The 17,008-nt window shown below is 31.3% G+C and overlaps 1 protein-coding gene across 2 annotated transcripts in view; it reads left to right on the forward strand.

The window, feature by feature from the left end:
- LOC111417314 (protein coronin) overlaps nt 1–17,008 on the forward strand; it is a 38,107-nt gene extending 21,099 nt beyond the window's left edge. For both annotated transcript variants that reach the window (XM_071199301.1, XM_071199302.1), the window contains 5 exons: nt 5,343–5,540; nt 5,598–5,714; nt 5,778–6,401; nt 15,794–16,034; nt 16,093–17,008. In XM_071199301.1, coding sequence (XP_071055402.1) covers nt 5,343–5,540; nt 5,598–5,714; nt 5,778–6,401; nt 15,794–16,034; nt 16,093–16,538 — 1,626 coding nt within the window. In that variant the 3' untranslated portion in view covers nt 16,539–17,008. The remainder of the gene's footprint in view (nt 1–5,342; nt 5,541–5,597; nt 5,715–5,777; nt 6,402–15,793; nt 16,035–16,092) is intronic.

The following is a 17,008-nucleotide window of genomic DNA, read 5'->3' on the forward strand; positions in this document are numbered from 1 at the left end:
ACTTCATTTGGCAAGAGCTTTATTAGACTCCGGGAGCATGTCTAATTTTATTACCACCAAACTATCGCAAAGACTTCGGTTGCCACGTAAAAGTCATTCATTGGAGATTCATGGATTGAACTCTATGACATCAATTTGTAATAAGGGCATCGTTAATTGCAAGATTCAATCTTGTCAATCCCAAAATTTCTCTTGTGATCTGAAAGCCATTGTTACTCCGTCTATTTGTTCTGCTCAACCTTCATTATCACGTATCATTAATTCTTACGATCATCTTAAATGTTTGGATTTTCATCCTGAACATAATACCTCAGTCAAAGATGTTGATCTACTATTGGGAGCAGAATTAGTTCCTCAAATTTTTACTGGTGGTCGTGTCTGCGGTGGTCAGAACGATCCTATTGCTTTACATTCCGTCTTTGGATGGATATTAATGGGAAAATCTCAATTATCGACATCGACTTCATTATCAACTTGCGTTTCTACGACTGATGATTCTATTGATTCAGTAATTCAACGTTTTTGGGAATTGGAATCAATTTCTGAAAATAAAACAATGTCTTTAGAAGAAGAACAATGTGAAGATCACTACAAGAATACTTATCGACGAGACGTATCCGGAAGATTCATCGTATCTTTACCCTTCAAGAAGGATGAATCTGTTCTGGGAAATTCATACAACATCGCCTTAAAAAGATTTACTTTATTGGAAAATCGCCTACTGAAAAATGTGTCGTTACATAAAAAATACGTTGATTTCATGAGAGATTATCTTGAGACTAATCATATGTCCCTCATTCCTTCTCCAGATATTACGTCTATTAAATATTATATTCCTCATCATTGCATAATTCGTGATGATAATCAATTGTCAAAATTTAGAGTAGTCTTTGATGCCTCTGCGTTATCATCTAATGGCAAATCGTTAAATGATGTTCTGTTGATTGGTCCAAAATTGCAACAGAGTATCGTTAATATTTTAATCAATTTCCGATTTTTTAAATACGCATTCACTTGTGATATTCAGCAGATGTACCGGCAGATTTTAATCTCCCCTTCAGATCGAACATTTCAAAACATTTTATGGCGTTTTTCCCCTGAAGAACCGGTACAGTCATATCAATTAAACACGGTTACTTATGGCGTTTCTTCAGCACCGTTCTTAGCTCTCAGAACAATTCTTGAATTGGCTAATGTGTACTCAAATGACTATCCTAAAGCTTCCCATGTACTGAAACACAACGTTTACGTTGATGACATTGTCACTGGAGCTTCCACTATTAATGAGACACTTACGCTACAACAAGAATTAATAAACCTTCTCAACAAAGGCGGGTTTAAATTAAGAAAATGGGCCAGTAATAACCTTGATGTTCTAACTGCGGTTTCCGAATCCGATTTACAACGACCCATCTCCATGGACTATGATGAAACATGTTCCGTTAAGGTCCTCGGTCTTCAGTGGGATCCTTGCTCCGATCAGTTTTCCTTTTCATATACATCCCATGAATCACCTTGCAATAAGAGAACCATCTTATCAGACATTGCTAGGATTTTTGATCCGCTCGGATTTCTAACACCATGCACATTTAAAGCCAAGCATTTCATTCAACAATTATGGTCCCTTCATCTCGATTGGGATGAATCGCCCCCGTCAAGCATCCATTCCGAATGGAAAACCTTTAAACATAATCTTAGTTTATTATCCGATATTCATTTACCTCGTTTGATCATTCCTGATCAACCCGAACACATCCAACTTCACCTTTTCTGTGATGCATCGCAAACGGGTTACTGCGCTGTCGCATACCTTAGATGTTCCACATCCAATCTCATAACGACTTCGTTCGTTTGCGCCAAATCACGTGTGGCCCCTTTAAAGACGATTTCAGTCCCTCGACTGGAACTTTGTGGAGCCACCTTGTTGGCCGATTTATTTTCATCAATCACCAACACACTGTCGAATTTACCTGTCGATTTAGTCGTTGCGTGGACCGATTCACAAGTGGTACTTCACTGGCTTCATTCAGCTCCGTGTAGATGGAAAATCTTCGTAGCCAACAGAGTCTCTCATATACAAAACGCATTACCTCCCTCATCGTGGCGTTATGTGCCTTCTCATGATAATCCAGCCGATTGTGGTTCCCGTGGTTTATGTCCAAGTCAATTGTCATCTTTTAATCTTTGGTGGAATGGTCCATCATGGTTGAAAGAAGATTCCGATCAGTGGCCAGTTAACCCCATTTTCAAATATGAAAATAATGAAGCAATTGCTAAAGAGAGCAAACCTATTTTAGTAAATTGTGGGGAAAATCAAACACATTTTCTGGATCACTTACTTACTAAATTTTCTTCCTTATCAAAAATCCAAAGAATTATTTCGTACATAAGACGGTTTATTCTACTTTCTAAGAAAAACCGCAACGTTAATTTATTCTCATCATTTTCACAATTTGAACTGCAAGATTCACTTCATGTTCTCATAAAACATGTTCAAAATCAACATTTTTCGTGTGTCTTCAATGCTCTTATCAAAAACCAGTTGGTAACAAAACCCTTTCGTAAACTCACACCCTTCATCGATCGTGACGGGTTGCTCAGGGTGGGTGGACGATTAAGACATTCGGATATACCATACGAACATAAACATCCTTTATTACTGCCGTGTGATTCAAGACTAAGTGAATTAATAATCGAAACAATTCATCGTGAATATTTACATCCTGGTCAACGCACCCTTCATGGATTATTGGCTCAACGGTATTGGATCCTGTCTCCGCGAAGAGCAATCCATCGCGTGTTATTTAAATGCATCAGATGTTTCCGGATGAATCCACGGCCACAAGTTCCATTGATGGCCGGCCTACCAAAGTACAGAATATCAGAAGTGAAGGCATTCTCAGCAGCAGGAGTCGATTTTGCAGGTCCCATACGCACTACCATGAACCGATCACGGGGATCTCGTTCTGTAAAATCGTATCTGTGTATTTTTCTTTGTATGTCTACTAAAGCTGTTCATCTGGAGTTGGTTACAGATCTTACGACTGATGCTTTCATCGCGGCTCTCCGAAGATTCCTCTCTAGAAGAGGGAATTGCATCAATTTGTATAGTGACCAAGGAACTAATTTTATTGGAGCGAACAACAAGTTAAAAGAGATTGCCGAAGCTACTGGTTCGACTTTCGGCATTCAGTGGCATTTCCACCCTCCAGGAGCACCTCACTTTAACGGATTGGTTGAAGCTGGGGTCAAATCTGTGAAGAGTCATTTATTAAGAGTAATTGGAGAACAAATACTTACCTTCGAAGAAGTGTACACGGTGATAACTCAAATCGAAGCACTGTTAAACTCAAGACCGTTATGCCCTTTGTCAAGCGATCCCAACGACTTGCTGCCCTTGACACCATCACATTTTTTATGTTTGGAACCGTTAAATGTGGAATTACCTAGTCCAGACTTTACCAAGAGTCCAATAAACCGTCTCGACCGTTGGAATTTGCTGCAGCGTATGGTACAAGATTTTTGGGGCCGTTGGCGGACTGAATATCTACATACCTTGCAGCAACGTATGAAATGGAACAAAATCACTCCTATGATTAAAATGGGAGACATGGTGGTCATTAAGGATGAACAGCGTCCCCCATTGCAATGGACGATCGGACGCGTAGTGGAAATACATCCAGCGCAAGATGGCGTTGTACGGGTAGTGGTTGTGAAGACCGCTAACGGAAGATTAATGCGCCCCGTCGCAAAGTTATCTGTATTACCCGTCAATTGAATTTTGTATTTTATTTCTTTTCGCTATTTATTTATTTGTTTTCTTTTTTAATTCATCATTGTATTTTGTATTGTTATTATTATTCAAATATTAATTGTTAAAAAATAATATTTTTTGGTGGGTGGAATGTTTAGGCAACCCAAATAACAAACCAAATTTTATGTAACCATGACAATTTTGTCGATTTCAAATGTTACAAATAAAACAAGCAGCCATCATTGTATTCGTTATTAAAACGACGCCTTTTATTCGATCCTCTGAAGAATTCAACTTAGAACCCCAATTCAAGTAAGAAATTTCCAATTTTTCTTTCGAACCAACACCTACAATTATTCCCGACATTTGTCGCGCGAACACTAAGAGTGTCTGAATTTGTGTCTAAATGTGTTCAATTGTGTCCAAATGTGTCCAATTGAGTTCAAAAATGTTTGAATTTGTATCTAAACGTCCCCAAATGTTTCCAAGTATATTTAAATGTTCCCAACTATTTCCTAGTGAGTTTTAATGTATGTCTAAATGTCCCCAATTGATTCAAAGTGTGTCTAAATATTCCCAATTGCTTCAAAAAGTGTCTAAATATACCTAATTGATACTAAGAATGTCGGAATTTGTGTCTAAATGTCCCCAATTGTGTCTAATTGGTTCCAAGAATGTTTGAATTTGTATCTAAATGTCCCCAAATGCTTCCAAGTATATCTAGATGTTCCCAACTATTTCCTAGTGAGTTTAAATGTATGTCTAAATATCCCCAATTGATTCAAAGTGTGTCTAAATATTCCCAATTGCTTCAAAATGTGTCTAAATGTACCTAATTGATACTAAGAGTGTCTGAATTTGTGTCTAAATGTCTCCAATTGTGTCCAAATGTGTCCAATTAATTCCAAAAATGTTTTAATTTGTATCTAAATGTCCCCAAATGCTTCCAAGTATATTTAAATGTTCCCAACTATTTCCTAGTGAGTTTTAATGTCTGTCTAAATGTCCCCAATTGATTCAAAGTGTGTCTAAATATTCCCAATTGCTTCAAAAAGTGTCTAAATGTACCTAATTGATACTAAGAGTGTCTGAATTTGTGTCTAAATGTCTCCAATTGTGTCCAAATGTGTCCTATTAATTCCAAAAATGTTTGAATTTGTATCTAAATGTCCCCAAGTGCTTCCAAGTATATTTAAATGTTCCCAACTATTTCCTAGTGAGTTTAAATGTATGTCTAAATGTCCCCAATTAATTCAAAATGTGTCTAAATACTCCCAAATGCTTCTAAATGTGCCCGAATTAGATTTTTTTTATCCAAAACGTTCCCAATCAATATTTAATACAAAAATAATCCAAATTCATCAATTTTCTAGTAACCAACTCACCTTAAAGAGCAATTTTAATCGAATTAATATTAAAAAAAATAAATTCTATCTATATTTATTCATTTTTTTTGTTTCTTACTTAAAAATTTCTCAAATTCTTCTTCGTAGTCGTTTTTTTTTTAATCTAATCTATCACTAAGACCTAATTAATCACCCAAATTCTTAAATACAAAACATTTGTACTAAAAAAATTTCTTTTTTAGCTATTTTTTAGGGGTGTGAGAAGCTCGAAGTTCCGCCACGTTTACGGAGAGCCCTCAAAACGCGAGAAATGCTACGATAACGTTAAAATAACGAAAAACGCGCATGATTCTCAATTTTGCGCGGTTAATCCGAAATTTTTAGCCGTCGTAACCGAAGTGGCTGGAGGTGGTGCTTTTATTGTGTTACCTATTGCGAGTGTGAGTTTAAATTTTGGGATTAAATTGGATTTTTTTTTGGTAATTTTTGGGTTTTAGACGGGGAGGTTGGATTTTAATGTGAATCGAGTTACTGGGCATACTGGGGCTGTTTTGGATATTAAATGGAATCCTTTTAATGATAATGTCATTGCTAGTTGTTCTGATGATTGCACGGTAATTCTTTTTTATTTCATAATTTAATATATTAATATATATATTTTTTTGGATTAATTTAAGATTAAATTGTGGTACATCCCTGATGATGGCTTAACTTCTCATTTAACCGATTGGATCGTTGACTTACAAGGTCATAAAAGACGCGTAGCTTACATCGAGTGGCACCCAACCGCTGAAAATATTCTTTTCAGCGCGGGATTTGACCACTTAGTGATCGTTTGGGATATTGAAAAAGGTGAAGCTGTAAATATCATCGATTGCCACCCCGATGTGATTTATGGGATGAGTTTGAACCGCGATGGGAGTCTTTTGGCGACCACCTGTAAAGATAAAAAGTTGAGGGTGATTGAGCCAAGATCTGGATTGGTTAAATCTGAAGGAGTTTGCCACTCCGGGTCGAAAGCGAGTAAAGTTGCGTTTTTGAATTCGAATCGATTGATAACGACGGGATTTTCGAGGCACTCCGATCGGCAGTATTCGGTTTGGGATCAAGATGATTTGGCGAAACCTTTGGTGACGAATGATATTGATAGCTCGTCGGGGATTGTCTTTCCCTACTTCGATTACGACACGAATATCGTGTATTTGGCGGGGAAAGGTGACGGGAACATCCGGTATTATGAGATAGTGGATGAGGCGCCGTACGTGCATTTTTTGAGCCAATTTTTATCGGGAAATCCTCAGGTATGTAGATATTTTGTTGTTTTACTACAAATAATAGGAAGTATTCGGGAATCGGAGGATGTTACAAAAAAATTTTTAGAACAAAAGTAGTAGGAAATTTCATTCTTACCAATATTGCTCTCTTATATTTTTGCTCCCAAATGCGTCAATATTGAGAAAAATGTAAAAATTTGATGAATTTCCTTGTTTTACTATTAGTTAATGGTAACATTCGGGAATTGAAGCATGTTATCAAAAAACTTTTGGGACAAAAGTTGTAGCAAATTTTATTCTTATCAATATTGCTTTCTTATATTTTTGCTTCCAAATGCGTCAATATTGAGAAAAATGTAAAAATTTGATGAATTTCCTTGTTTTACTATTAGTTAATGGTAACATTCGGGAATTGAAGCATGTTATCAAAAAACTTTTAGAACAAAAGTTGTAACAAATTTTATTCTTACCAATATTGCTCTCTTATATTTTTGCTCTCAGATGCGTCAATATTGAGAAAAATGCGAAAATATGAAAATTTTAAGAGTTCGTTATTTTACTACAAGTTAATGGCTAGTACTCCTGAATCGGAGCATGATACAAAAAAACTTTTAGAACAAAAGTTGTTGCAAATTTTATTCTTAGCAATGTTGCTCCTTTACACTTTTGCTCTCAGATGCATTAATATCGAGAAAATTTCAAAATAGGGAAAATTAGATGAAATTGTGATTTTACATCATGCTGTTGATAGACGGGATTCGGAACGTGTTAGAAAAAAAGTTTTAGTATAAAAGTTTCAGTAAAATTTATTTTCAGCAAGTTTATTATTTTACACTTTTGTTCTCAGATGAATAGATATCGAGAAAAATACGAAAATTTGAAAATTTTGTGAATTTTATTGTTTTAAGTAGGTAATGGTAACATTTATGAATCGGAGCATGTTATAAAAAATCTGTTAGAACAAAAGTTGTTGCAAATTTTATTCTTACCAATATTGCTCTATTGTATTTTTGCTCTCAGATACATCAATATTGAGAAAAATGCAAAAATTTGAAGAATTCGTTGTTTTACTATAAGTTAATAGGTAGTACTCAGGAATCGGAGCATGTTACAAAAAAACTTCTAAAACAAAAGTTGTAGCAAATTTTATTCTTACCAATATTGCTCTATTTTATTTTTGCTCTCAGATGCGTCAATATTGAGAAAAATGTGAAAATTTAAAAAATTTATGAATTTTCTTGTTCTGCTATTAGCTAATGGTAACGTTTGGAAATTGGAGCATGTTATCAAAAAATTTTTAGAACAAAAGTTGTTGCAAATTTTGTTCTTAACAAATTGCTCTCTTGTATTTTTGCCCTCAGATGCGTCAATGTTGAGAAAAGTAGGAAAATTTAAAAATTGATGAATTTTCTTGTTTTACTATTAGCTAATGGTAACATTTCGGAATCGGAGCGTGTTATTAAAAAACTTTTAGAATAAAAGTTGTAGCAAATTTTATTCTTACCAATATTGCTATATTGTATTTTTGCTCTTAGATGCGTCAATATTGAGAAAAATGCGAAAATATGAAAATTTTAAAAATTCGTTGTTTTGCTACAAATAATGGGAAGTACTCGGGAATCGGAGCATGATACAAAAAAATTTTTAGAACAAAAGTTGTAGCAAATTTTATTCTTATCAATATTGCTCTATTGTATTTTTGCTCTCAGATGCGTCAATATTGAGAAAAATGCGAAAATATGAAAATTTGAAGAATTCGTTGTTTTACTACAAGTTAATGGGTAGTACTCGGGAATCAGAACATGATACAAAAAAACTTTTACAACAAAAGTTGTAGCAAATTTTATTCTTACCAATATTGCTCTCTTGTATTTTTGCTCTTAAAAGCATCCATATTGAGAAAAATAAGAAAAACTTTAAAATTTGATGATTTTAGTTGTTTTATTAGTAGTTAATGGTAACACTGGGAAATCGGAGTATGATACAAAAAAATTTTTAGAACAAAAGTTGTAGCAAATTTTATTCTTACCAATATTGCTCTCTTGTACTTTTGCTCTTAGATGCGTCAATATTGAGAAAAATACAAAAATATAAAAATTTTATGTTTTTCGTTGTTTTACTAGTAGTTAATGGTAGCACTCGAAAATCGGAGCGTTATCAAAAAATTTTTAGAACAAAAGTTGTTGCAAATTTTGTTACTAACAATATTGCTCTTTTATATTTTTGCTCTCAGATGCGTCAATATTGAGAAAAATACGAGAATTTAAAAATTTGCTGAATTTTTTGTTTTACTATTAGCTAATGGTAACATTTGGAAATCGAAGCATGTTATAAAAAAACTTTTAGAACAAAAGTTGTTGCAAATCTTGTTATTAACAATATTGCTCTCTTGTATATTTGCTCTCAGTTGCGTCAATATTGAGAAAAATACAAATATTTAAAAAATTGATTAATTTTTTTGTTTCATTATAAGCTAATGGTAACATTTGGAAATCGGAGCATGTTATCAAAAAACTTTTATAATAAAAGTTATTGCTTATCGTATTCTTAACAATATTGCTCTCTTGTATTTTTGCTCTCAGATACGTCAATATCGAGAAAAATACGAAAATTTGGAAATTTGATAAATTTCTTTGTTTTACTATCAGCTAATGGTAACATTTGGGAATCGGAGCATGTTATCAAAAAGCTTTTATAACAAAAGTTGTAGCAAATTTTCTTCTTAACAATATTGCTCTCTTGCATATTTGCTCTTAAATGCGTCAATATCAAGATAGATACCAAAATATAAAAATTTTAGGAATTTGTTGCTCTTTCAAGCTATTGAAGATAACACTTGGGAATCGGAGCAAGCTATAAGAAATTTTTTATAACAAAAGTTGTAGCAAATTTTATTGTTAACAATATTGCTCTGTTGCACTTTTGCTCTTAGATACGTCAATATCGAGATAAACACGAAAATATGAAAATTGAAAATTGTTATAAATTTATTGACAGCGCGCCCGCTCGAAGGTTAATTAATTATTTTTATTAATTAATACATTTTACAATGTTTAAATCCCTTAATGATTTCCTCAGCACATGTTTTTGAATTAATCTAATATCGTTTTAGAGTAAAGATTCGATTAGTTTCTTAATGGCCATAATTTGCTTAGTAGGAATGTTTTCACATCACTTTTTAGTGCAGAAATTGAAACAGCTGTATGAATAATTTCATTCTTTTTCCCCATTTTTATTAGTTTAATCAAATTAATCAAAATAGGCTACTGGAGTGGCCGATAAAATATACAACCTTAATTGGTACGAAGCGGATGTATCGACGCGCAAAAACAATAAAGCAATGGTAACATTTGGGAATCGAAGCATGTTATCAAAAAACTTTTAGAATCAAAGTTGTAGCAAATTCTGTTCTTAATAATGTTGCTCTCTTGTATTTTTGCTCTTAGATACGCAAATATCGAGAAAAATACGAAAATATGAAAATTTGACGAATTTTTTTTGTTTTACTAGTGTTAATGGTAACATTTTGGATTTGGAGCATGTTATCAAAAAACTTTTAGAACAAAAATTGTTGCAAATTTTGTTCTTAACAATATTGCTCTCTTGTACATTTGCTCTCAGATGCGTCAATATTGAGAAAAATACGAAAATTTAAAAATTTTATGAATTTTCTTGTTTTACTATCAGCTAATGGTAACATTTGGAAATCGGAGCATGTCATCAAAAAATTTTTAGAACAAAAATTGTTGCAAATTTTGTTATTAACAATATTACTCTCTTGTATATTTGCTCTAAGATGCGTCAATATTGAGAAAAATACGAAAATTTCAAAATTTGATGAATTTCCTTGTTTTACTATTAGTTAATGATAACATTCGGGAATTGAAGCATGTTATCAAAAAACTTTTGGGACAAAAGTTGTAGCAAATTTTATTCTTACCAATATTGCTCTCCTGTACTTTTGCTCTCAGATGAATAGATATCGAGAAAAATAGGAAAATATGAAAATTTGATGAATTTCGTTCTTTTACGTAGGTAATGGTAAAAATTCGAAATGGGAGCATATTATAAAAAAACTTTTAGAACAAAAGTTGTACAAAATTTTATTCTTACCAATATTGCTCTCTTCTACTCTTGCTCTCAGATGCGTCAATATTGAGAAAAATACAAAAATATGAAAATTTAATGTTTTTTGTTGTTTGCTAGTAGTTAATGGTAGCACTCGAAAATCTGAGCATGATACAAAAAAACTTTTAGAACAAAAGTTGTAGAAAATTTTATTCTTACCAATATTGCTCTATTGTATTTTTGCTCTCAGATGCGTCAATATTGAGAAAAATGCGAAAATATGAAAATTTGAAGAATTCGTTGTTTTACTGCAAGTTAATGGGTAGCGCCAAGATATTAGATATTTACGTATCTAAGAGCAAAAGTGCAAGAGAGCAATATTGTTAACAATAAAATTTGCTGCAACTTTTGTTCTAAAAGTTTTTTTATAGCGTGCTCCGATTCTCAAGTCTTACCTATAACTTGAAAGAATAACAAATTTTCATATTTTCTTATCTATCTCGATATTGACGCATCTAAGAGCAAAAATGCAAAAGAGCAATATTGTTAACAATAAAATTTGCTACAACTTTTGTTATAAAAGTTTTTTTATAGCATGCTCCGATTCCAAAGTGTTACCTATAATAGCTGGAAAGAGCAACAAATTCATAAAATTTTGATATTTTCGTATCTATCTCGGTATTGGCGCATTTAAGAGCAAAAATGTAAGAGCACAATATTGTTAACAATAAAATTTGCTACAACTTTTCTTCTAAAAGTTTTTTTATAACATGCTCCGATTCTCAAGTGTTACCTATAACTTGAAAGAGTAACAAATTTTCATATTTTCGTATCTATCTCGATATTGACGCATCTAAGAGCAAAAATGCAAGAGAGCAATATCGTTAACAATAAAATTTGCTACAACTTTTGTTATAAAAGTTTTTTTATAGCATGCTCCGATTCCGAAATGTTACCATTAGCTGATAGTAAAACAAGGAAATTCATCAAATTTTCAAATTTTTTTATTTTTCTCGATATCGACGCATCTAAGAGCAAAAATGCAAGAGAGCAATATTGTTAACAATAAAATTTGCTACAACTTTTGTTCTAAAAGTTTTTTTATAGCATGCTCCGATTCTCAAGTGTTATCTATAACTTGAAAGAATAACAAATTTTCATATTTTCGTATATATCTCGATATTGACGCATCTAAGAGCAAAAATGCAAGAGAGCAATATTGGTAAGCAAAGAATTTGCTACAACTTTTGTTCTAAAAATTTTTTGATAACATGCTTCAATTCTCGAATGTTACCATTAGCTAATAGTAAAACAAAAAATTCATAAAATTTTTGAATTTTCGTATTTTTCTCAAAATTGACGCATCTGAGAGCAAAAATACAAGAGAGCAATATTGTTAAGAACCAACAACCAACAACTTTTGTTGTAAACATTTTTTTGTAACATGCTCCGTTATCCATATGTCATTATTAACTGCTTCGAAAACAACAAAATTCATCAAAATCTCATAATTTCGTATTTTTCTCAATATGTATACATCTGAGAGCAAAAGTATAACAGAGCAATATTGCTAAGAATAAAATTTGCAACAACTTTTGTTCTAAAAGTTTTTTTGTAGCAAGCTCCGATATCCGAGTGTTACCATCAACTACTTTGAAAACGACATCGTTGCGATTAAAAGTTTTTATCTCAAAAACTAAAAGATATTTTCGAAAACGGTCTGTTTCGTTAAAAAGGTTATGATTTTGGGTAAAGGTGGTGATAATTTCGATTTGATTCATTAAAAATTCGATTTTGTACGATTTTTTGAAATTAACCCAACTAATTTTTCCTCTAAAAAATGAAAAACGAAATAAAAATTTTTATCTCAAAAACTAAAAGATATTTTCAAAATCGGTTTGATTCATTGAAAAGGTGACACTTTACTCTACAATTTTTGAAAATTGCGTGGCGATATCTTAAATGCTCGATTTTTGGCGATTTTTTTTTTAATTCATGTATTTTGTAATTTTCAACATTTGACGTTGAATTTAAAGAATCACAACAATGGGAGTTATGGAAATTAAGAAATAATTTTTTCTGCATTAAATTTTGATTAAATTCGCCTCAAAATGCTTTATATCTCATAGTTATATCTCAATTACTTTTTGAGATATCATCTTTTAAATTTCATTAACACCTAAATTTAAGCTTTTTTCGATGGGTATCGTTCATTTTGGCTTCTGAGAGCATAAATGAAAGAGAGCAATATTGTTAAGAATAAAATTTGCTACAACTTTTGTTCTAAAAGTTTTTTTGTAACATGCTTCGATTCCCGAATGTTACCATTAGCTGATAGTAAAACAACGAAATTCATCAAATTTTCATAATTTCATACTTTTCTCAATATTTATGCATCCGAGAGCAAAAATGTAAGAGAGCAATATTGTTAACAATAACATTTGCTACAACTTTTGTTCTAAAAGTTTTTTTATAACATGCTCCGATTCTCAAGTGTTACCTATAATAACTTGAAAGAGCAACAAATTCATAAAATTTTCTTATTTGTCTCGGTATTGGCGCATCTAAGAGCGAAAGTGCAAGAGAGCAATATTGTTAACAATAAAATTTCCAACAATTTTTGTTATAAAAGTTTTCTTATAGCATACTCCGATTCTCAAATATTAGCTTTAATATCTTAAAAAATAAACAAATTTTATAATTCTTTGTGTGGAGGTTTTCTGTTATTATTTTATTATAAAATCATTACACTTTCTCTCCTTTAACTATTTATTTCTAAATCATTACAAAGGACGTTTCGGGACTATTCCCATCATCAGGTTTAATAATTTCTGTCATCTGAAGAAAGAACGTAAATCATTTAATTGTTGTTTCTTTAGATGACAAAAATTACTTTTGTTCTAAAAGTTTTTTTATAGCATGCTCCGATTCCCAAATGTTACCATTAGCTGATAGTAAAACAAGGAAATTCATAAAATTTTCAAATTTTTTTATTTTTCTCGATATCGACGCATCTAAGACCAAAAATGCAAGAGAGCAATATTGTTAACAATAACATTTGCTACAACTTTTGTTCTAAAAGTTTTTTTATAGCAAGTTTCGATTCTCAAGTGTTACCTATAATAAGTTGAAAGAGCAATATATTCATAAAATTTTGATATTTTCGTATCTATCTCGATATTGACGCATCTAAGCGCAAAACTACAAGAGAGCAATATTTTTAAGAATAAAATTTGCAACAATTGTTGTTATAAAAGTTTTTTTATAGCATGCTCCGATTCTCAAGTGTTACCTATAACTTGAAAGAGTAACAAATTTTCATATTTTCGTATCTATTTCGATATTGACGCATCTAAGAGCAAAAGTCAAGGGAGCAATATTATTAATAATAAGATTTGCTACAACTTTTGTTCTAAAAGTTTTTTTATAGCAAGTTTCGATTCTCAAGTGTTACCTATAATAAGTTGAAAGAGCAACAAATTCGTCAAATTTTCATATCTATTTCGATATTGACGTATCTAAGAGCAAAAATGCAAGAGAGCAATATTGTTAACAATAAAATTTGCTACAAGTTTTGTTCTAAAAGTTTTTTTATAGCATGCTCCGATTCTCAAGTATTACCTATAACTTGAAAGAGTAAAAAATTTTCATATTTTCTTATCTATTTCGATATTGACGCATCCAAGAGCAAAAATGCAAGAGAGCAATATTGTTAACAATAAAATTTGCTACAACTTTTGTTCTAAAAGTTTTTTTATAGCATGCTCCGATTTCCAAATGCTACCATTAGCTGATGGTAAAACAAGGAAATTCATCAAATTTACAATTTTTTTTATTTTTCTCGTTATTGACGTATCTAAGAGCAAAAATTAAAGAGAGCAATATTGTTAAGAATAAAATTAGCTACAACTTTTGTTATAAAAGTTTTTTTGTAACATGCTCCGATTCCTGAATATTACCATTAGGTGGTAGTAAAACACGGAAATTCGTCAAATTTTCATATTTTGGTATTTTTCTCGATATTGACGCATTTGAGAGCAAAAATGAAAGAGAGCAATATTGTTAAGAATAAAATTAGCTACAACTTTTGTTTTAAAAGTTTTTTTGTAACATTCTCCGATTTAAAAATATTACCATTAGCTGATAGTAAAACACGGAAATTCGTCAAATTTTCATATTTTCGCATTTTTCTCGATATTGACGCATTTGAGAGCAAAAATGCAACAGAGCAATATTCGTAACAATAAAATTAGCTACAACTTTTGTTGTAAAAGTTTTTTTGTAAGACGCTTCAATTCCCAAATGTGACCATAACATCTAGTGGAACAAAAAATTCATCAAATTTTCATATTTTCGCATTTTTCTCGATATTGACGCATTTAAGAGTAAAAATGAAAGAGAGCAATATTGTTAAGAATAAAATTAGCTACAACTTTTGTTTTAAAAGTTTTTTTGTAACATCCTCCGATTTAAAAATATTACCATTAGGTGGTAGTAAAACACGGAAATTCGTCAAATTTTCATATTTTCGCATTTTTCTCGATATTGACGCATTTGAGAGCAAAAATGAAAGAGAGCAATATTGTTAAGAATAAAATTAGCTACAACTTTTGTTTTAAAAGTTTTTTTGTAACATTCTCCGATTTAAAAATATTACCATTAGCTGATAGTAAAACACGGAAATTCGTCAAATTTTCATATTTTCGCATTTTTCTCGATATTGACGCATTTGAGAGCAAAAATGAAAGAGAGCAATATTGTTAAGAATAAAATTAGCTACAACTTTTGTTTTAAAAGTTTTTTTGTAACATTCTCCGATTTAAAAATATTACCATTAGCTGATAGTAAAACACGGAAATTCGTCAAATTTTCATATTTTCGCATTTTTCTCGATATTGACGCATTTGAGAGCAAAAATTAAAGAGAGCAATATTGTTAAGAATAAAATTAGCTACAACTTTTGTTTTAAAAGTTTTTTTGTAACATTCTCCGATTTAAAAATATTACCATTAGCTGATAGTAAAACACGGAAATTCGTCAAATTTTCATATTTTCGCATTTTTCTCGATATTGACGCATTTGAGAGCAAAAATTAAAGAGAGCAATATTGTTAAGAATAAAATTAGCTACAACTTTTGTTTTAAAAGTTTTTTTGTAACATTCTCCGATTTAAAAATATTACCATTAGCTGATAGTAAAACACGGAAATTCGTCAAATTTTCATATTTTCGCATTTTTCTCGATATTGACGCATTTAAGAGCAAAAATACAGAGATATTGTTAAGAATCAAATTTGCTCCAACTTTTGTTTCAAAAGTTTTTTTGTGCAACCAATTCCTTTTTATTTCCAGCGAGGATTAGGTTTCATGCCAAAACACGGCTTAAACACCAACTCATGCGAAATATTCCGCTTCTACAAGCTCCACACCAGCCGCGGATTATGCGAACCCATCAGCATGATCGTTCCGAGGAAAAGCGACCAATTCCACGAGGATTTATACCCAGATACAGCTTCTAATAAGCCTGCTTTAAGCGCGTCGGATTGGATTAGCGGAAGAGACGCTAATCCTGTTTTAATGTCGATGAAAACAAGTAAATTTATATTAATTAATTAATTTTAATTGAATCATTTAATTTATTTTAATTTTAGAGACCGAAATTTTGCTTCAAGATAAACCAAAAGTACAAAAAACAACGAATATTATTATTAGCGCAAATTCGAGGCAGGAAGTACCCTCTCAGGAAAATAACAAGAAGAAATTTGCGTTTTTAGCCACAGAAACGACTCCAGATTATCGCCCAAGAAGTATAATTTTGGAGAAGGAGCAAAAAACGACTACCAATAAGATCCACCAATTAAAAGAGTTCTTCAACAACGTCCATAATAATCATTGCAATGAAGGAATTGAGGTTGATTTGCCTTTAAGGAAGGAGATAAATTGTATTGGAGATACAATTACAACAGAGTATGAATTAAAAAAGGCTTTTTTGCAACAATCTGAGGAATTAAAAGTGGTTAAGAAGAAATTGGCGAATAGCGAGGTGAAAATAAAAGAGTTAGAGGAGGAAATTAGGAGGTTAAAATTAATTAATTAAGTTTGGGTTAATTTTTTCTTTTTTTTGTTTTATTCTGTTACCATTTTGTACTTTTTTTTGTAATTATTATTATTATTGACGATTATCTTGTGATACTTAATTTTATTTTTAAACTTTATCAAAAAATAAATAAATAAATAAAAAGCTTGGGCGGAATTAAAACATTTCTAGAAGTGCTTGTACAAAAAAAAAAAAATAATTAAAACACAAATATATAACAAAATATTCATTAAGATGTAATAAATATATTTTTGCAAAGCTTTTTGAGCGAGTTTAATCGACCCTTTTTTTGAAAAGGGGTCGTTTGGCTTTTAACAAAGTTCTAATTAATTTTTAAACGTAATTCTTTTTATATTTAAGTTTAAAAAGGCACAATCAGTATTAGATGTATTTAGAAATATCTTTATTTACTTTTAAATGTACGTACAAAATATACATTTTTAAAAGAAATAAAAAAAATTAATAAATAA

Source organism: Onthophagus taurus, chromosome 10 (genome assembly GCF_036711975.1).
Source record: "Onthophagus taurus isolate NC chromosome 10, IU_Otau_3.0, whole genome shotgun sequence".
NCBI lineage: Eukaryota > Metazoa > Arthropoda > Insecta > Coleoptera > Scarabaeidae > Onthophagus > Onthophagus taurus.